The sequence below is a fragment of the Megachile rotundata genome, chromosome 10 (genome assembly GCF_050947335.1).
Source record: "Megachile rotundata isolate GNS110a chromosome 10, iyMegRotu1, whole genome shotgun sequence".
NCBI classification, from domain to species: Eukaryota; Metazoa; Arthropoda; class Insecta; order Hymenoptera; family Megachilidae; genus Megachile; species Megachile rotundata.
The window spans coordinates 15,419,822-15,437,750 of NC_134992.1; the positions used below are offsets into that span (position 1 = coordinate 15,419,822).

At 46.6% G+C, this 17,929-nt stretch overlaps 1 protein-coding gene across 1 annotated transcript in view; it reads right to left on the bottom strand.

The window, feature by feature from the left end:
- The window catches only part of LOC100881476 (kin of IRRE-like protein 1), a 239,048-nt gene that overhangs the window by 4,592 nt on the left and 216,527 nt on the right, over positions 1–17,929 (bottom strand). The window contains exons 10-13 of the mRNA XM_076536363.1: positions 15,133–15,292; positions 12,584–12,883; positions 9,319–9,639; positions 34–264 (exon numbers count right to left, since the gene is read on the bottom strand). Coding sequence (XP_076392478.1) covers positions 34–264; positions 9,319–9,639; positions 12,584–12,883; positions 15,133–15,292 — 1,012 coding nt within the window. The remainder of the gene's footprint in view (positions 1–33; positions 265–9,318; positions 9,640–12,583; positions 12,884–15,132; positions 15,293–17,929) is intronic.

The window sequence follows — 17,929 nt, forward strand, 5'->3', positions numbered from 1 at the left end:
CAGTAGCCTGTACGTAAGATATTTTAAACTCACCGAATTTATTCGGGATCACGTCGGGATCGGTTTCTACGGTTTGCTGAGTGTTTTGCAGAGGATACTGCTGCGCGGGTAATTCGCTAAGTTCCGCCGGTTTCTCGTGTCGAGGTTTCGAGACTCGTTCTCGACGAACCCTGACAACCACCACCAGGACGATCAGTACCAGCGTGACCAACGCTCCGACCACCACTCCTATCAACGGTGATAGCACGATCCCAGCGTCTTGTCCTTGAACAAACATAAATTCTGGATAATTAGTGGGACAGCGTAGAAGGGAATAGAGTAAGGGTCGTTTAAACGAGCTACGCGTAATTAACAAATTCCACGCGGTCGCGCAGTTACCGGTTACCAGTAGTCAGGGCCCGATGAAATTTACGAGGAACTGGGGATTGACAAATGAACAACGGCAATTTATAGAAAATTATCGGGGTGTAGTAATTAAGCGATGCATCGCCTCGCCCCCTCTTATAATCGATTCGATCGTTGCTCTCGACCAACATTATAAATCCTATTATATCCGAGTGCATTAATAAACATGTGACCACGGAACGATCCAAATGGCGCGATAATAATCATTACGAAACGTTGGACAAGCTTTTCGAGCAACGATCGAACGTTAACTACGTCGAGACGAAACGATAACAGCAGATTCCCTCTAGCGTAATTAGCCAGCCAGAGGCCCTCCGACGATTACTCGCCGTTGCTTTTCTCGATCTAACGATCTGCCGCGTTCCACCGAAGCTTCCGTGACCGAACTTCCGATAAGATCTTCCATCTTTTTTCCTTCGGAAATTTGCTCGTCAAAAACGTCTCGTCGATACGTTACCGAACACGTTAATTTCCCTTACAGAAAGTACAGAAAATTTCGAAATTGTTTCGCCTACCTTCCTATCGATAATGTACGTATCCCGGCAAATGTATTTTCATTTTCAACGCGACAAAAGAAAAATCGAGTAAGAATATTCGACACGTTTCGTTCGTTAGTATTTCCCTGGCGTTTCTCCGTTCGACTAGATACGTAACTAACAAACTCTTCTCATCGAGGTGCCTCGATTAAAAAGTGTCCATTACTTGGAATTGTCCTTCGGATAACAAGTTTTATTCGAGTAGGTAACTAAGTTAAATGTCTAATTAAGAAAGCGCTTTTTTTCCAACTTACGTTCACAACGATGCATCTCGCGCGTTCCTGGAACAGATTTCTTCTCTTTTCTCTTCTTTCACCGTGAAGCGGAAAGCATCGCGAAGCGAGGGGCCGAAGAAGCGCAAATTAGGCCGAAGGATTAACCGTTTTGTCACGTGCCACTACTTTTTTCTTTTTCATACGCATACGATCGGCTAGAAAGTTCGAAGAATCGATCCTCGATTCGAATATAGGGAAAATTAGAAATGTCGAATTATATCGTTGTATCCGAAGCAGTTTATCGCGATAATCGATAAAGAGTGTTGGCAACTATAGCGGAAACGGGAAGTTACGAGGTGGTTTTGGCACGTTCCCTGGGAAAAAGCAAAAGAAAGAGAGCGAGAAAATCTTGCAGGTTAATTGTTGGTCTCGGATTCGCGAGGCGGCGTTTTCTCGCACGTGACGTTTTACTTGATAGTGGCGGAGCGTGGGAACGGGTCTGCTGTTTTCGTCGGATAATTAACAAAACTCCCCATTCTTCCAGCGCGGCGTGGCCAGCTGCGCTCTGCTCTGCACAGGAATTTAAGTGGGACAGAAGCACGGTGGGCAGGTCGAGCTGGTCCGGACCACGCCGAGCTCCGCTCCTGCCGTCACGAATGTTCTTCGTTCTTAAAGCGCAGCCACGTCGCGAGATTCGAGTTTACGGATTGCGAGAGGATCGGCGAAACACGACACAGACCTTATTACCGCTATGTATTATCGTATACATATATACGATAAAACGCTGCTCTTGTGTCATCGTAATCGAGTTTCGCGACACGAACTCTTTCTTTCGCGTATTCTTTTCGAAAGGTCGTTAATACGCTTAATCGTTCTCCCTGCCGTAGTAATTTTTTAATCAGTTACTAGTTTTTAGCAGATTACAGGATGTTTTTTGTCGGAAAATAGAGAGGAAGGGCACAGTTTGCGATCGTATAGCCTCCTAAGCCCCGACAATGTCTCGTAAAAGTTCCGATGGAAGTTTAATCGAGTTCCACGCGAAGAAACGTCTGCTGTTCGGGGTAGTAAAGATAAACCGGCCCTTATACCGTCGATCCTCGAGGATCGTCTAACGGGATTCCCGAAGCGAACCAACGGGGGAAATCGCATATCCCAGCGGGTTGCCGAACTTCCAGAGGTTCGTCCAAGTTTAGATCGCTAATCGGTCTTAACGCGAGGTCAATATCCTAGATGCCCGTTCCATTTGCCGAGAAAAAAACTATCACCGATCGAATAGTCGGCGAAACTCGACGAACGTTAGGTTGCTCGCGCGATAACGTTAGGCCGCTAACGAATTCGAAGGACACGGCGGCGAAAAGTAAGTAAACGTTGGTAAAAAGTTAACGAATCGAGGAATTTCGAGAAGCGGAACGAGGGAAAAACGATCTCGGCAGTTTGAACGAAGGGTTAAAAGTAAGACGGAGGTCGGGTGTCTCGCGTGGTCGGTTAAGTCGTCAAAAAGCCCGGCTTAGCCGAGGCTAGATCTAACTTTGCCTCGGTTGGATTAATTTCAACGTAAAGCTAAACCCGAATCGATGTCGGCCTGTCTCGTTCCACGGCTAAGACGACTTACGGTTCTCGTTGGTCAGCCGTTTTCAATTAACGAAACGCTCACGCTACCTTTCGTCTTCGTGACCGATCGCTTTCGTCCTGGATTACCGGCAAGACGCGCGACCACCGACGCTTCCGAAAATTATTCCGTTACCAACGAGCAATTCGTTGCGTCTTTCCTAGGGAAGACTCTCCTAGGGAAAGTCAACTATTATCTATTATCGTATAGAGACACACCGCGAACGTTTCGTTCGATTTATCGTTAGACTCGATCGTAGCTGGCGCCAAGTAAAATCATCTTGACTCGTAGTTGGCACGGATCGACGCTTTTACGAGAACTTTTACGAGAACGAATACCAGTCCGAGTCGAGGACTTTGCTGTCACTCGGATACGCGCTCGTATATTTTCCTACGACGCTACGCGACGCGTTTCTTCGGAGTAAGGAGATCCTCGTATATACGATCTATTCGTGGATCCGTACGCGCAACACGATGCCAATAAAACGTCATGAATCTTTGCGAATACGTCGTGATAAGTGCAATAACCGAGTTTGCGGTTATCGGAGAAAAGAAAGACCGTTTTCGGAGGCGTACGTTGGACGAGCGCAATATTTTATTCGATAAGACGCCACGTCGTTAGCTGGATTAGGCGAATATTCGCTTTCTGGCAGGTTTTCTAGCAGGAATAATTTCGTCGAAACCGATGGCCCGCGGCTAGTATTCGAATTAAAGCGAAATCAAGGAACAAGGAAGGAGATAGAAGGACAAGAGGATGGTAGCGTAGCGTTAGATAAAGGGTTTCCCATCGACACTAGTGGCATTCCTGCCGGTTCGTACGATAATTGAGATCACGGTACTTGGCCTTAAGCCTTCCGAGCCTCCGACGATCGGCCAATCCCCTCGATAAGCGTTTATTATGGACGAGATTCTCAAGATCCGTGACTACATTGCCCTTGGCTTCGTCCTTTCTCGCTCTCCCTCTCTCTATCTTTCTCGCTACTCTTCCAGCTTTCTCTCTGCGGGCCAATCCTCTTCAGCATGCGGGATTGCGCCGGTAATTGCTCCTCGATTTCGCCTACGTACACACGGACTTCTATTGTTGCTGCGCATCGGCGTACGCGATCTCTCCCGTGTGTGTAGACGCGAACGAGCGACCGATATACTACGGAAAGGGGGCTAGAGGAGAAAAGAGAGAGAGAGAGAGAGAGCAATCAGTGACGAACTCTCGAGACTGTTCCAACTGATTGCAATTAAGAGGATACCAAACCACCATCGACGTCGCTACTTGACCGTTCACGGTATTAGCATCCGGGGAGGGAATCGCGTGGCTCGTAAAACGGATCGAATCTCTGCTCCTCGTTGAAACGCGATCCTTTTCGATTCTAAACGCGATTCTTTTCCATTTGCGCGCTCCGTCTTTTCCACTGCTCTTTATTCTACCGAAACGACGAGTATCGCGTCATACCGACTATGACCATACGTCGGAAAATAAGTTGCTTCGTTTCGCTACAAACGCGTCAAGTATTTCAAGCTTTTTCCGGACAATCCAGGAAAGGAAAGAAACTTTGCTCGCTCTTCGAAATTCTTTATTTTTCTCAATTTTTAAGTTAGCAAATCATGGAGTTTTGAAATTTGTATATCTCAGAGTTCGCAGATTGACAAATTTTTATCAACGAAAAATTAATCGGTCGAATCGTTGGATTAAGGAATAAAGGACGTATTGCACTAGCGTGCAGCGGAAACGCGACAGCGAAATCGCGCGATTCGGAATGCGTCGTTTTGTCGAAAGTTTCGTCGAGTTAACCGGTTTCAAAGATCGCCGAAGATATTCGGTCCCTGGTGATTTCGGTGACGATCGTAGTTCTGTTGGAAAGTTTCTAGGAAAGTTGGTCGAAACGACGGGAAGGTCGAGTCGAAATCGAGGCAGAAAAGGAGAATCGGTGTAACCTGGCGGAACGGAAGTTGAACGGGGTGCTCGTTGTTAGCAGCGATCGTTCCGTATACGTGTCATGCATAATACAGGTATATTTATGCATGTAAATAGATTGCGGTCACGCGGTTGTGTGCGTGTACTTATGCACCGGCAAGGTATTTTGCCGAGACGCGTAAGGCCCATAAAACCTGGGGTTTAATAAGCCATTCTAGTCGCTCGCTCTCTCCAACCGTTCTCTAACGAACCTTCTGCTACACACCTGCTATTATAGCGAGCTCGACGTTTACCTTTCCGTTTATATTCCGTGTTTATTCCACGCTTGCTGAAAAATTCTGCGATCGAATCGATCAATGGAAATACCGAAATTTTTTCGAGGAATCCTAATGATCGAACGAAATAACGTGGTAAGGCATCGTCGTTTACGACACTCGTATACCTTTGACGACGTTACCTGGACCAAACGATCGAGCAAATTGAACTCCGCGAAACCGGATAAACGATTAATCGATCGATCGCAAAGTCCAAGTATTATTTGGAAGAAATTCTGCGAGGAATAGCTGTTTCGCGTGGAAACGTTCGAAAAGCGGAGAAATTTCTCGAGGTCTGAGTAATCTGATCCAGAAGTCGGTTGCAGTTGACGTCTTTCAACCTCAGTCACAGACACCGTTTCGCGTGGAATTCCGTTATGCGATCGATCGATTCGTCTATAATTTCTCTTGGAAATTCCACGGGTTTGGTTTCCCGGAATTAAGCGGGGTTCGTCGTCGATACGCGTCAACGTCGCTGTTTTCGTCCCTCGTATCGGTGTCGTCTCGTTCGAAGCGCGATCGACGATCGGCAAATTTCACGCTCGTTGCTTCTTCGAACCAACAGAGCTCGAAACGCGTTATCGATCCTGTCGCGCGAGGCTCGCGCGATCGTTTACTCGGAGGGTTAATGAAAGTCCGCTTCTTTCCAGACTTTCAAACATCTTTTGTATTTTTCAACGAGCGAACGCGGTTCGATCCCGCATTCGATAGCTCGTAATGATCATGATAGCTTCTAATCGAGTATATCCCGGGACGAGCCTCCAACTTGTTGAATTCGCGTATAAAAGTTTCGAGATCCAAGCTGCTTGGCGAACAATGATCGTTAATCGTCGAGGCTCGCTTACCAAATATGGGTGTCCCGACGTCGACGTAAGTTCGAACGAACAAAGCGGAACGGACTGCGTCGGGTGACACTGGTCAAACAAAGGGGTCTGGCTTTAACCGAGCGGACGTTATCGTATTACATCGTGGTATTACGCCGCGAGCATGGAAAGAGACTCGAGCCGAAAACGTCGTATAATCACGGCCAGTCGTTTCCGCTTAATACCGGACAGTATTTAGAGACGGACTTAGAACTCGAGAATGGCTCGTAATGATACTTCCGGCAACATTAGCTGCTACGAATGGCGTTGCCCGAACACCGTTTGAGGGATCTCTTTCGGCCACCGCTGAAATTGCTGGATAACTCGTGCTTCGCGTAAACTCCGACTCGAGAATATATATTACGCGACGGTAGAATATTTCTTGAGGACTTAACGGTGACTCGTATGGCGATAATAATCGTTTCCCTTCCGAAACGGGAAGCTCCGCTCGCTTTAATGGAATTTAAAGGGGTTCGTGCCCGTTTGAAAGCGCCGCATCGCACCGTATGCAGCTCCGCGAACCGATTACCGCCAGCGAAATTAATAATTCTCACCGTACGCGTTTCCGTTCACGAACCACGCGTACCGAGTAAATACCGAGTAAATACCCGAGTAAACCGCGAATTACGAGAAAACGAGCCCCTCGCGACTGACTCGGCTGTTCCGCGATCCACGGCTCGTCGCGGTTCCTTAGGATCGATCGATCGTCCGTAGCGTGCCGTGAGCCGCGTTTTAAGACAGTAGCTCGGAAAGCTTCCGGATCTGTAGGACGAGTCTGAATTTTGTGGTTCAGGCACGTATTTGCCAATCAGCACGCGTGTTGCCTCCTCCTCGCCACGACGCGCCCGTTCCTCGAGCGATTTAGGCCACGCTTTTCGTTTTACAACGAGCTCCGGTAAAACGATTAAATAAAACGAAATAAAAACGAACCTCCGTAACTGACGCTCGAAACTTCCTTTAAATTTCGATCCGACTACGATATATTCCAACAGACATTATACGGTTAAAATTCTGTCGCGTAAGAATCGATTCGTGCCATAACGTTGATTCGTTGAAAATCGCGAGTTAAACCGCTACACCGCGGTAGACTGAATTATATTCGACGGGTCGAGGAAAAAAGGCCTTCGTTCGGGTGAAGGACAGAAAAATAAAATAAAAAATGGAACAACTCGGTGAAGAGGGGGAAAAAAAAGAAGGAAAAAAAGAGGGAAAGATAGCACGGAAGAGCGGGGTTTCGGCAATGTCTGACGAGAGGCGTTCCGGAAGAAGCGGGAGAAGATAGAAGCTAGAAGCGGAAAGGGGACGATGGAGAGAGAAAAATGACGACGGGGGTAAACAGAGCTAAGTGAAGTTAACGACGGAGCAAGAAGAGCGGCAAAAATGACCCCGGGAAAATTACCGCACGCGAAACGGCTTAATGTCCAAAAAGACGAGCGAACGAGCAACGACGACGAGAGAGAGAGAGATAGTAGAAACGAGAAAGACGGCAGCTAGAGAAGGTGCAGCCGCTTAATGACCACCCTGTACATTCGTATCTTCTCTCTCTCTGCCTCCCCTTCTCCGGTTTCTATCTTTCTTATTCCGATTCTTAACGTTTTCTCCTTCCAGCGAACGTTTCTCTGTCTACCGTCTTTCCGCTCCCCGACTTCTGTACGGTTCCGGCGTTGGGTGCCGTTGGGACCATTATCTGTAATTGCTTTCCTTAATTCGATGGTCGTTGCTCTGCGTGGCGAATGGGAAAGAATTCTTCCAACGCAACGGAGAAAGGGGTTAACTGGCAAATCTTTCCTAGGAAGGGGATTATAATTATATGTGTACGTAGGAATCGCGGAAGAATCGTCGAACGATTCAATTATTCGGTTCAGAGGACAATTACCGTTTAACGCGAGCACCTTCGCGTTACCGTTTCCATACGGACTTTTGTATGTTTCGTTAGGTTTAAACGGGTGTTAATTCGATCCGTTAATCGATCGAGCTCGGACGAGGTTAGTTTGAACGGCAAGTGGCCGAGAGGTCGAATCGAAAGATAATCGAATGCGGTACGGGAGAGGAACAAGAAGAGGAGAAGGATAGAGGGAAGAGAGAGAGACAGACAGATAGAAAGGGACTAAGTAAGTAAGGGTCGTTTGTTCTTGAATGTCGAGAAGTTGATGTACGAGGAGTCGTAGCGGCTGGAAAGCTCGAGCAAGGAGAGAGTAAGGGAGAGGAGAGACTAGTGTACGCGAGCTCGCATCTCCCGCTTGCAAATTGATAGACGCCGCCGCGACCGTAAATCACTTTACTGACAATTGATTTGGTGCCCTCCGTTTTACCTCGTTGTAAACTCCACGCCATGGCTGATATTTACGATCGACCGTGTACACACCGTGTCACCCACTGACACACTGCGACCTATCCGCGACAAATCTTTTTACATTTTCACCTCGTCCGATGTTTTTTTTCTTTCGTTGCCACCTCGTATATTTTATTTTTCTTCCCGCTAACGTCGACGATTCTTCGCTAATTTTTTGCACGATCGCGTTAGAAAAATTTCGCTTTATATTCGGAACATTAATTTGTTTTCGTTCTTGACGGTTTAAGTCGAAACGAAAGGAGGCTCGTTTGAAAATTAGTCACTCGATATCTAACAAGCTGTTTAAACGACGAGACGACACAACGTCGAGGAGGCAGGTTATACGCGAGGCCACTCTTATCATTAATAACAGTCAGAAAGTTCTGTAAACTTTTTGGAATTGCTCAGAACGCGGAACAATTAGCTCGACTACGATTAAAATACAACGGTGGGACTAGGCGACAACTAACAACTTGTTAATTGTTAGAAATTAATTTTCACTCGTCTTGCTGACATTAATTGCCGACTTACAAATTACCGTAAACTTGTCCGCGACCGTGCTGATAACGCGGAATAGTTTGTCAACTGTAATTACGACGTAACGGGTGATATCGATTCGGATCGATCGTAACGTTAGCGGATAGATAGACTTTTTGTATACGCTGTTAACGTACAGAGCGGTTTACTTTAGCGTGGGTTGTTCACGGGGTAAGTAGCATGACATACAACGGGGAACAGAGACACGTAATGGGTGTGGTGCAGAGTGTGTTGTCCTCGGAGATGGCGATCCGTCTTGCGTAGTAACCCCGCCGTTGACACCACCCATTCGGGAGCATCCGTTCGGAAGGTGGCGAGGAACGCGTAGGGAAGCGACCTTGCCTGCTCCGAATCCCTGAACCTTCGTTAATCTCTCGACAATCGGTGCTGCTCGCTATATCGATCAGGGTCAACCTGCTTTCTCCTCGAACGCGCCTCTTCTTCGATTAACGAGCACAACAATTTTTCATTCCGACGCTTCGGTTTCCCCGCAACCTCCACTCTTGCGAGCAACGACAGAGCGTTCGAAGTTAACAACGTCCACGGCGACTAACGCGACTAGTTAACTGGAATAAGCTTTCGATAAAATGTCTACTTACCGGTTCGTTTCTCGGCATCGCGATAAGTCACTTCGCTGAGAATGATGGGTTGACTTCGGCCTTTCGCGTTCACGGCGTACACCGCCACGTGAACACCAGCCTCGACGGTCGTTTCCAATCCCGCCAACGAGAAACTAGGCTCCTCAGGGTTCGATACGTTGTATAGGGGTTGGCTGGTCGAGAGAAAATCCGCGTCACCGTGGTACACCTCCAGGATGAATTTTTGTGGGAGTCCACCGTCGTAACCGGCTACGCATTTCACCTCGACGCTGGTGTACGTCTGGTTAGCGAGCGTGCAGTTACGTACAGGAAATGGTTTTCCTGAAACCAGAGAACCCCGACACCCTACGTTAAATACCATCGTTCCGCACGGTTGCTGGCGTCGCGTCGTTAAAATTTTACGAGCTCGTGTCGCGACACGCGCCGTTCGCCTTCTCCTACTGCCTCTCCAGTTTTCGTCTTGCCGCTATTAAAACGCCTGTTAACTGTACACAGGGCTACAGACTCGATTATGGTCAGGTGGGAAAACTTCCGATATTAAATAACGGTTGCTCCGTAAAAATTCCTTTTCAACGAATATTCCGCCCGTTATCGCCGCACGACTCTGTTCGTATTCGTGAGAAGAAACTTTAGTCGCGAGACTTGTAACATATTCGATATTCAACCCGTGACACTCGCTTTTACGGCGAGTCGAAGCAACAAAGTTTCGGTTTTCGGGGTGTTAATTAATTTTCCAACATAACGCGGAGAATCGGTTCTCTGCAAGGCCGTACACCTATTTCTGTACGTCCACTTAAGCGCGAACAATTATTAGCCCGCCCTTTATCCAGGTCGCCGGCCAATCGACGGGTGAAACGAGCGTCGAAAATTACTTCCCCTTGGGGTCGTTCTTTCTAGCCCGATCGTTGTTTCGCGAAGTTGTAGCTCGTATCCGTGAGGCTCGTTCGCGCGTTCCAAGAAAATTTCTGTTCCGCGATTCTCGTTGCTTCGTCTTTTGTTATCGCGCGGCCTCGTTTGTCGTACTTTGTCCGGTAATATTTTCTGGATACTTTGTACGCTCCACAGGTTGTCTGAAAGCGTGTGCGTGAAAGTGAGAAGGGAGAAAGGGGCGGCGGAGGAGGGGCTGGGAAAGAGAGAGAGAGAAAGAGAGGCTCTCTGGAAATCAAGCTTCTCCCTCGAGTCTGGTGAAAAATGTTTGCTCGTCCACGAGTGGCAAGGATTTAGTATACCGGGGATAGTAATGGTCACAGAAATGTCCTATTCTTCTTTCCTTTCTCTTCCTTCTGTCTTTTTTTTTATTTTCTTTTTTAATCTCAAGTTGCCGGTGATGCAGTTTTTCTTTTATGCTAGTCAAGGCACAGTTACACTCGTGATTCGGTCATTTTCTTTTTCCACGGCCGTCGCTCGATAAAATTTCTTTTCTCTTTAAACAGACAGCCGAGCTATCGCGCGCAGAAAATAAATATCGTTCTTCCTTTTCCGTTGACGCAGCGGGTGGAAAGCGAATTCTACCCTTTCCTTCTTTCTCGCGTTACTTTATTCTTTTACCTCTAGCAAATGTTGCGTTCTTTGTGTCTCGTTTACGGCCTTATTTAGGTCTTATTTAGGTGTAGGCACTCTTATAGGGAGATCGTTCCTTCCTTTCGAATTCAAAGACTTGGGACGAGTCTTTATCCGGACAAACAGGGCATTATTGGCGGAACGAGCGTTGGACAGAATAATCGCGACGAAAATTCGGGCTACCGCGAAGGTGTGCGATTTGGCAGAGTGCATCTGGTTCACCGTGTATCCGTCAACGTCAATACGCTTTCGGTAGTTGGCCGCGTCAACGTCATTCTCGATTATACGCGACACGGCGCGGCGCGGAGCGGTGCAATGCAGGGGTTAAAAAAGGCATTTGGACGAGGTCGAGAGGTGAAAATCCGTTCGCGGATTAACGTCGGTTTACCGTACGATGATTGGTTGCATCGTATTGTACGCGGGGCGATAATTCCCGAATATCTGTCAGAATTTTGACCGGCCGGTCCGCCGCGCCGTCCCCTGCACCCCTTCGTCGATGGGTCCTTCAGAAAATTGCTTGCTGCCCGAAGATATTTATTCGAAATTACCCGTTGATCGTAACGGTGTAACGATCGATAACCTTCGCATAATAAATCCAATTATTGCACCGGCATAACGCGTGAAAAATATCGAAAGATTTCTTCCTATGAAATTTACTTATGCGAAAAGTGGTGTCATAATCGCGACTAATCAATCGCTAATTTAATAATTATCGCGCGTTAAATTGTTTCGTTCGTATCCTATATCGATTACTATAGGTATATTGGATAAATATGTTTATTCTATAACGTTTATCGAGACGATTATAGGGGTGCAAATTGCTCGTTTTGTTAGTTAATCGACTGCATCGGTTCCGTCTATGTCGCTAAACAAGATAATTAATCGATTTGTAAAATAATTTCTCTATTTGAAAATCGTAAACGTTTCCGAATCGGAGCGCGACAATCATTTGCCAAGCAATTATCGGGATCCTGGGAGGTAAAACAATCTGTAGCCCTTAGGAGTAAATAATTCAGGCGTTAATAGTCTGGTTGACTCGCGACGGTCCCAACATGTTTGAATAATTTACGCGGTAAGGACTTTCGAGTCAAAGCATCGCCGGCTCCGCTATTTGTTTCGCGTCTTTTTGTCCGTTTCCACCGAAGTAAGTACAAACGTCCTTTGTGCATATTATAGGGCTTACGGTACGATACGATTACGTTCCGATACCGATAGAAAATTCATTCGGTTCTCGCGGAACGCGACAACCGTGCTCAAATTAGCGCGATAGAACTCTGGGAGACACTCGAGTGGAGCTCGATGATCGAATGCTCTTCCGGTTTTGTTTCTGGAAGGCAAACTTCTTTCGATCCGGTCGAAAGAAACTTTTGGATCGAAACGGAATCCTATGGTCGAGAACGGAAGGACAAGACGTTATCCAAAAATCAAAGATTCCAGCGAGGAGCGGGTGAAAAAGTATGCGTTATTTGCACGGGATGGAACGGGACGGTACGAGTCGGGACAGTTACGGTGATGATTTAGGTTTAGGGCTAGGAAGCGCAAACGGAGCTCGCAGAAAGGATTTTAACTCGATTTCCTGACCACTCGCGGGGGTGCAGAGGAGACGCAGCGGAGAGAGGTCGAGCGCAGATGGTAGGGTAGGGTCGGGTCGAGTCGGGTCGGGTCGGGTCGGTGTAACGTTTACCGAGATCCGGTAAATACTCACCGGCGGCTACCAGCTGGAAGAGACACGGTCTCGCCTGTGTACCGACGAAATTGTCCGCCCAGCACGACAGAGTGCCGTAATCCAGCTCGGTGGTTGGCGTGTATCGCAGCACACTAACACCGCTCGACTTCTCCATAGAGAATCTGCCCGGTGCTACTTCCAACGTCTCCCCGCTGTTGTTGAACTTCCATCGGAAATTGTGAGCCGGTGGATCGGCCTCCACTTTGCAAACGATGTCCAACGACTCGCCCCTGGACGCGCCGACGACTATGATTCGATCTTCCTTGCACACCGGAGCGACTGCGAAATCGGAATAATACCATCAGAAACAACGATCGGTATTGAAACTCGCGATTCCGCTTCGTGGTTCGACGTTTCGTTCGATCCTCCGAGGATAGTTTCTCGGTTAAACGCGCTTCTCGTTGCTACGTTTTATGCGTTTAATTGTTTAGAAAGTGGCCGAGTTCCGGAAGAACGGCGTCGAAATTGAAAAAGAGAGGTAGCGCTACGAAGAAGAATAAGATCCACGGGAATGGAACGGTTAAAGAACAAGCTTTGAACACGGAGAGACAGGATCGTGCCTTGAAAGCAAAGGATTCTTGCTTTTTCCCGTTTCGGGGAAGTAAGCTCGTTTAAGAGTTCGGCCAATCTTGGAGAATAATTTGTTGACGGTCCTCGGACACCGCACGATACCGATCTTTAGATTCCCACTCGTCTCCAAGATAAACGAGTTTTATTTTTCTTATTAACTGGCGATTAATCGAGATAATAAAAACGACTTTGGAAAGATAACATAGAGTTCGTTGTCCAATTTCGAGGATCGAATCGAAACGAATAATAAAAGAAAGTTTAAACGAACGAAAACTCTCTCTCTCTCTGTCCGTCTCTCGGTTCGAGTAAAAAGGTTTCGTTAAAACGTAATGTGCCGTTGAGAGCAGAGGAAATGCGAGGAGCGATTGAACGGCCAGAAGTTGAACGAGTTTAGGAAAAGCCATTGTTTGCGGTAATTAACGCGCGGCGACGTAAACGTTTTGCCGACAGTCACCTTAATTCAAAAATAATTCAAAATTAACGAGCAGAATTATATCGGCTACGATGCGCGACACGTCGAGCTAAAGCGTCTCGCGCGAAATTCAATCGTTATTCTATCGAAAGGCAGAGCTAGTTGTTCGACGTATGGCCGAAAAGTATGTTCGCGGCGTAGAGTCTTTTCGAAACACCGCGTAGATGCAAAGAATGGAGCAGGGAGCAGAGTCCGTAGTAGAGAGCGGGAAAGCTCGTTTCGGGGTGAACGTGAATAGCCTAAAGCGAATGTCATTCCCAGAAGCCGGGCGACGATGTAATAACCGGGAAACTAAATCCAACATGGTTGACGTTCGATTCGACAAGCTCCGACGAGATATTGCTGCTTATCTCTCCATTCGTTTCTTCGACCTTTACGAGACCCGCGAACGGACTGAAATAACCGAGAATCGCGTTTTAGCCTTGTTTTCGCGACCTATCCATATTCGACGTCGGAAGCGTTCGTATATACGATTTCGCGCTAACCTTCGCGCACGAATTACGGGTTAAGTGGGTAAAAGTACCGAGTAAATGGCGTTTCGTGCATCGAAACGGTAAATATATTTCTTATCGGTACTTTTCTGTCTACTTCGCGTCCTAGTAGGATCCGAGTTTCTTTCTTTGCAGAGTCTGTTTTCTCTCTCGTTTCTTCTCCAGAAATATACGTCGACAAGTTTTTGTCTTCTCTAATTAATCATTTTTCCAAGTTCGATACGTAGATTCGACAAAACGCTAACTCGAACCGTGGATTAAAAGACAAAAAGAAGAAATGTATCGACTCTCGAAATGTCGCTGTTCGAACGTGAGCCGTCCTCGAATATCTCTGAAAAACAAGAAAAGAAAAAATGAATCTTCCGTGTGCATTGTATTATTTTTCCTTTTAAATCCAGGATATTCAATTTGTATACCGGTCTCGAGATACGGAGCAAATCTCATGATTCTCGGGACCGCAGAGAATAGTCGTTCGTTTGCCTCGGCGTAAGCCAGGAATTGGATATAAAAAATGTAGCCAGAACTTAAATGCACCTGAAATATTCAGGTTCGAACGAGAGATTCTTGATACAGTCGTTACGAACTTGTGCATAAAGAGAAAGAGAAAAACTGATTGTCCGTCGTGTGAAGAATTTTCATCGTAGCGGGTTCGGCGTAAATTCGTCTGACCCGAGGCGAGTTTAACGAGAACTTAACGAGAGAAGTCTGTCAAAGACTGGACAGAGATTAAGGCGAGATTCAAACTCCGAAGGTTGAAAAATCGCAGAAATCCGAGAGCTCAGAGTCCCAGAATCCCAACGTCCTCGAGTATGAAAACCGTTGCGTCCACAGTTCCGTGAACAGGGCTTTGGGCGAGTCTGACATAGAACCTAAGAAATTTCGGCAAATAAGAGGAATCCGGTTAACTAAGGGAAGCTTTGGATAGACGGAAATGTCGCGTTTAGAAACGGCAGGTTTTGCTAATAAATAATTTGATATTTCTTGCAAATACTTACACTTGACGCGAAAATGGAGGGGTTCGCTTCTCGTTTCGTTGAGGTCGTTCGTCGCGGCGCACACGTACTTGCCGGCGCTACTCCTCGTCACGCTTTGAAGCACCAGGCTCTGGTTCGACCAGATTATCCTGGCGGACGTGTTGTGCGCCAATATTTGGTTCTGAAAGCAAAGATTTCGATCGTTAAGTTAAGTCAACCGATGTTATGAAGCGACAGTTCGTATCTTTCGTTAGTCGCGCGAATCATTATTTTAATATTAATTCATCGCGAGCTTGATGCACCGCGGTTTCGAATAATTCTCTTATTAAAGAATACGTTAGCGTCGAATATTAACACCTGCCAGGTCATCCAGATACGGTTGACGCGCGAACCATTGTACAATTTTATTTGCACGATCGCGAGATAATTTTCATCCATCGGAATAGCGCTTTAACGAACCGGTTCGTTAAATATAAAATAACCCGCGATTCGAAATATTTCGATAAATTCAAGTTGGACGATCAAAGCGTTAAATACGATAAATTATAAGATTATCGAATCGTTTCGTGGCTGCATAATTCTTCTCGTCGAATTAAAATCGGTCAGCGGTTGGCTGGACGAAGAAAGACAATTTCAGAAGGTTGCAACGAGAATAAAGATACGCTGCGTTTACCGCGTCAACAAGAACGAAACAACGAACGACATAACGCGAAAGATGTAACGAACGTCTGTTTCGAGGTGGCCTAATTAAAGGTAACAGCAGCGTCGGCCAGTTTGAAAAGGACGGCATACCTTGGCGAGACACATCCAAGACAGGGTTACCACCTCTGTGTCTCTTTCCCTTTTCTCCCTTTCCTTCTTTTTTTAACAAACAGAAGGAATACGTCGGTTTTTTTCTTCGCTGTTCGTCGTTGTCATGTTAATTTTCCCGACGAGGTTGGAAATTCTTGAATCAAACGCATTCGTTTTGTCTGCTCGTTAACGGGAACAAAAGAGGAAGAATGGTACAAAAGATAACAGAACTAGCGTTTCTTTTCATCCGGTCTGATTAAACAACCAAGTGTGCAGGATCGTATGATTCTTAGCTAGAACCGTAGCTGATAAGCCGTCGCAGTCTGCTCTTTTGACCTTTCCATGTCGCTCGTCAATCTCCGCGAAAGAGAACACAAAGGATCTAAGGTAATAAAGAGTACCATGGTAGTATTCGTCCGTGGCAAAAGGTCACCCGTTATCTGACAGAAAGTGCCTTTTTGTCTCCTCGTTCGGGACAGTTCGAATCAGTGTTTCTCTTTATTTAGAAAGGAAAGAAATTTCGGGACACTGTACACGTGTATACAGGGTCGTTAGGAACGTATTATATTTTATTCTCGATGAGTTGATTTTGTCGGAAGTAGGCCAGGAAGAAGGAATAAGTAAAGAAATATCTTAAGCGCTCCGTCCAATTGTTTTTCGATTAATCGCGAGCGGCAGTCGATTCGCGAACGACGCAGCCAGTAGAAGAAGCGAAAGGGGTCAGAGTCAGCCAACAAGTAGATAAAGTCGAGACAGAGTGTCCGGTCGAAGATCTTGCGACTACATATGTAGTTCTTTCGTCAGTTGGTTTCTCCGTTTTCTAACTAAAAACGGAAGCGTCGTCTCTCTCTACTTGATCGCCTCCTCCATTACATCCACAGATTCTCCGCCGCGTCTTCCTTCTTATCCGGATTCGGTCGGAAGATAATTCGAAATCGATTAGAAACGAGGTCATTTGAATCTCGAAGAAGATAGAACAGACCGAAACTTGCCCGTTTTCTTGCTTTCCTGTTTTTTCTTCGAATACAAGATTATAATTGTAGACCGCGTCTTTGATCGCTTTAGCCATCGACTCGATGCGATGGAAGAATAATACTCTTCGGTAATCGAACAACGGTGTCGAGTAGTTTTTCTTCCAATTCTTATCGAGAACTGTTCAGTTTCATTATGGTCGAATGTTCGTAACTCGAATTCTATCGATTCGATATTCGAGACACGTTAATTCGATCAACGCGTATCTCGATAATGTTCCTGTTTCGGTGTCGGGAAAAACTTCGACCCGGTTAGCTTAGGTCCTGCAAGGCTACGGGGTTTAGTTAGACTTACTTAGCCGGGAAGGCTCGTTAAATTTCAGGCTACTTGCTTTACTCGAGCGTTGCGAGAGATCGTTAGCTTTCCAGACTGTTCGAAACATCGCGAGCAAGAGCGAAGCATCGATAAGCGAGCGTCGATTCGGCCGGTGTCCGAATAATCGGCCGTAAAATTTCGTCGGATAGAATGAAAGAGTAAGGTGACGCGACGATAGAGATACGTGTTGCTCGAATCGCGAGGTACAACGAACGAATGCGTTTCTAAGGTACGAGCACGAATCGGGAAACTGGCACGAGCAAAATAGGCACGCGTCAATGATTTCGAACAATCGTAAACACACATCTGATTCGGTCGACCGACAACTTTGCACGCGAGGTACATTGAACGAGCGACAATTAAAATTCGTTTGACGTCGCATCGAGCGCGAGCGTAACGCGGCTGGCTCGACGAGACAGCATGCATAATGAGATCGTAAACGAGAGCGTTAATTAGAACACCTTAAGGATCGCCTGGCAAGACTGGTTCTCCGTTATTAATTCGATTTTCTTCGCACGGTTTCAGGGAAAACGAGAACCAGCTCCTTTGATCGTGCCGGATCAGCTACGCGAAGCATTTTCGTTCGGCTAATCAGCTTTCATCGGGTAAACTGGAAACAAGCAACTTCCTAGTTAAATCCATTGGCGAGGTGTGCGGACACGCGGCGAGACACCTCCGG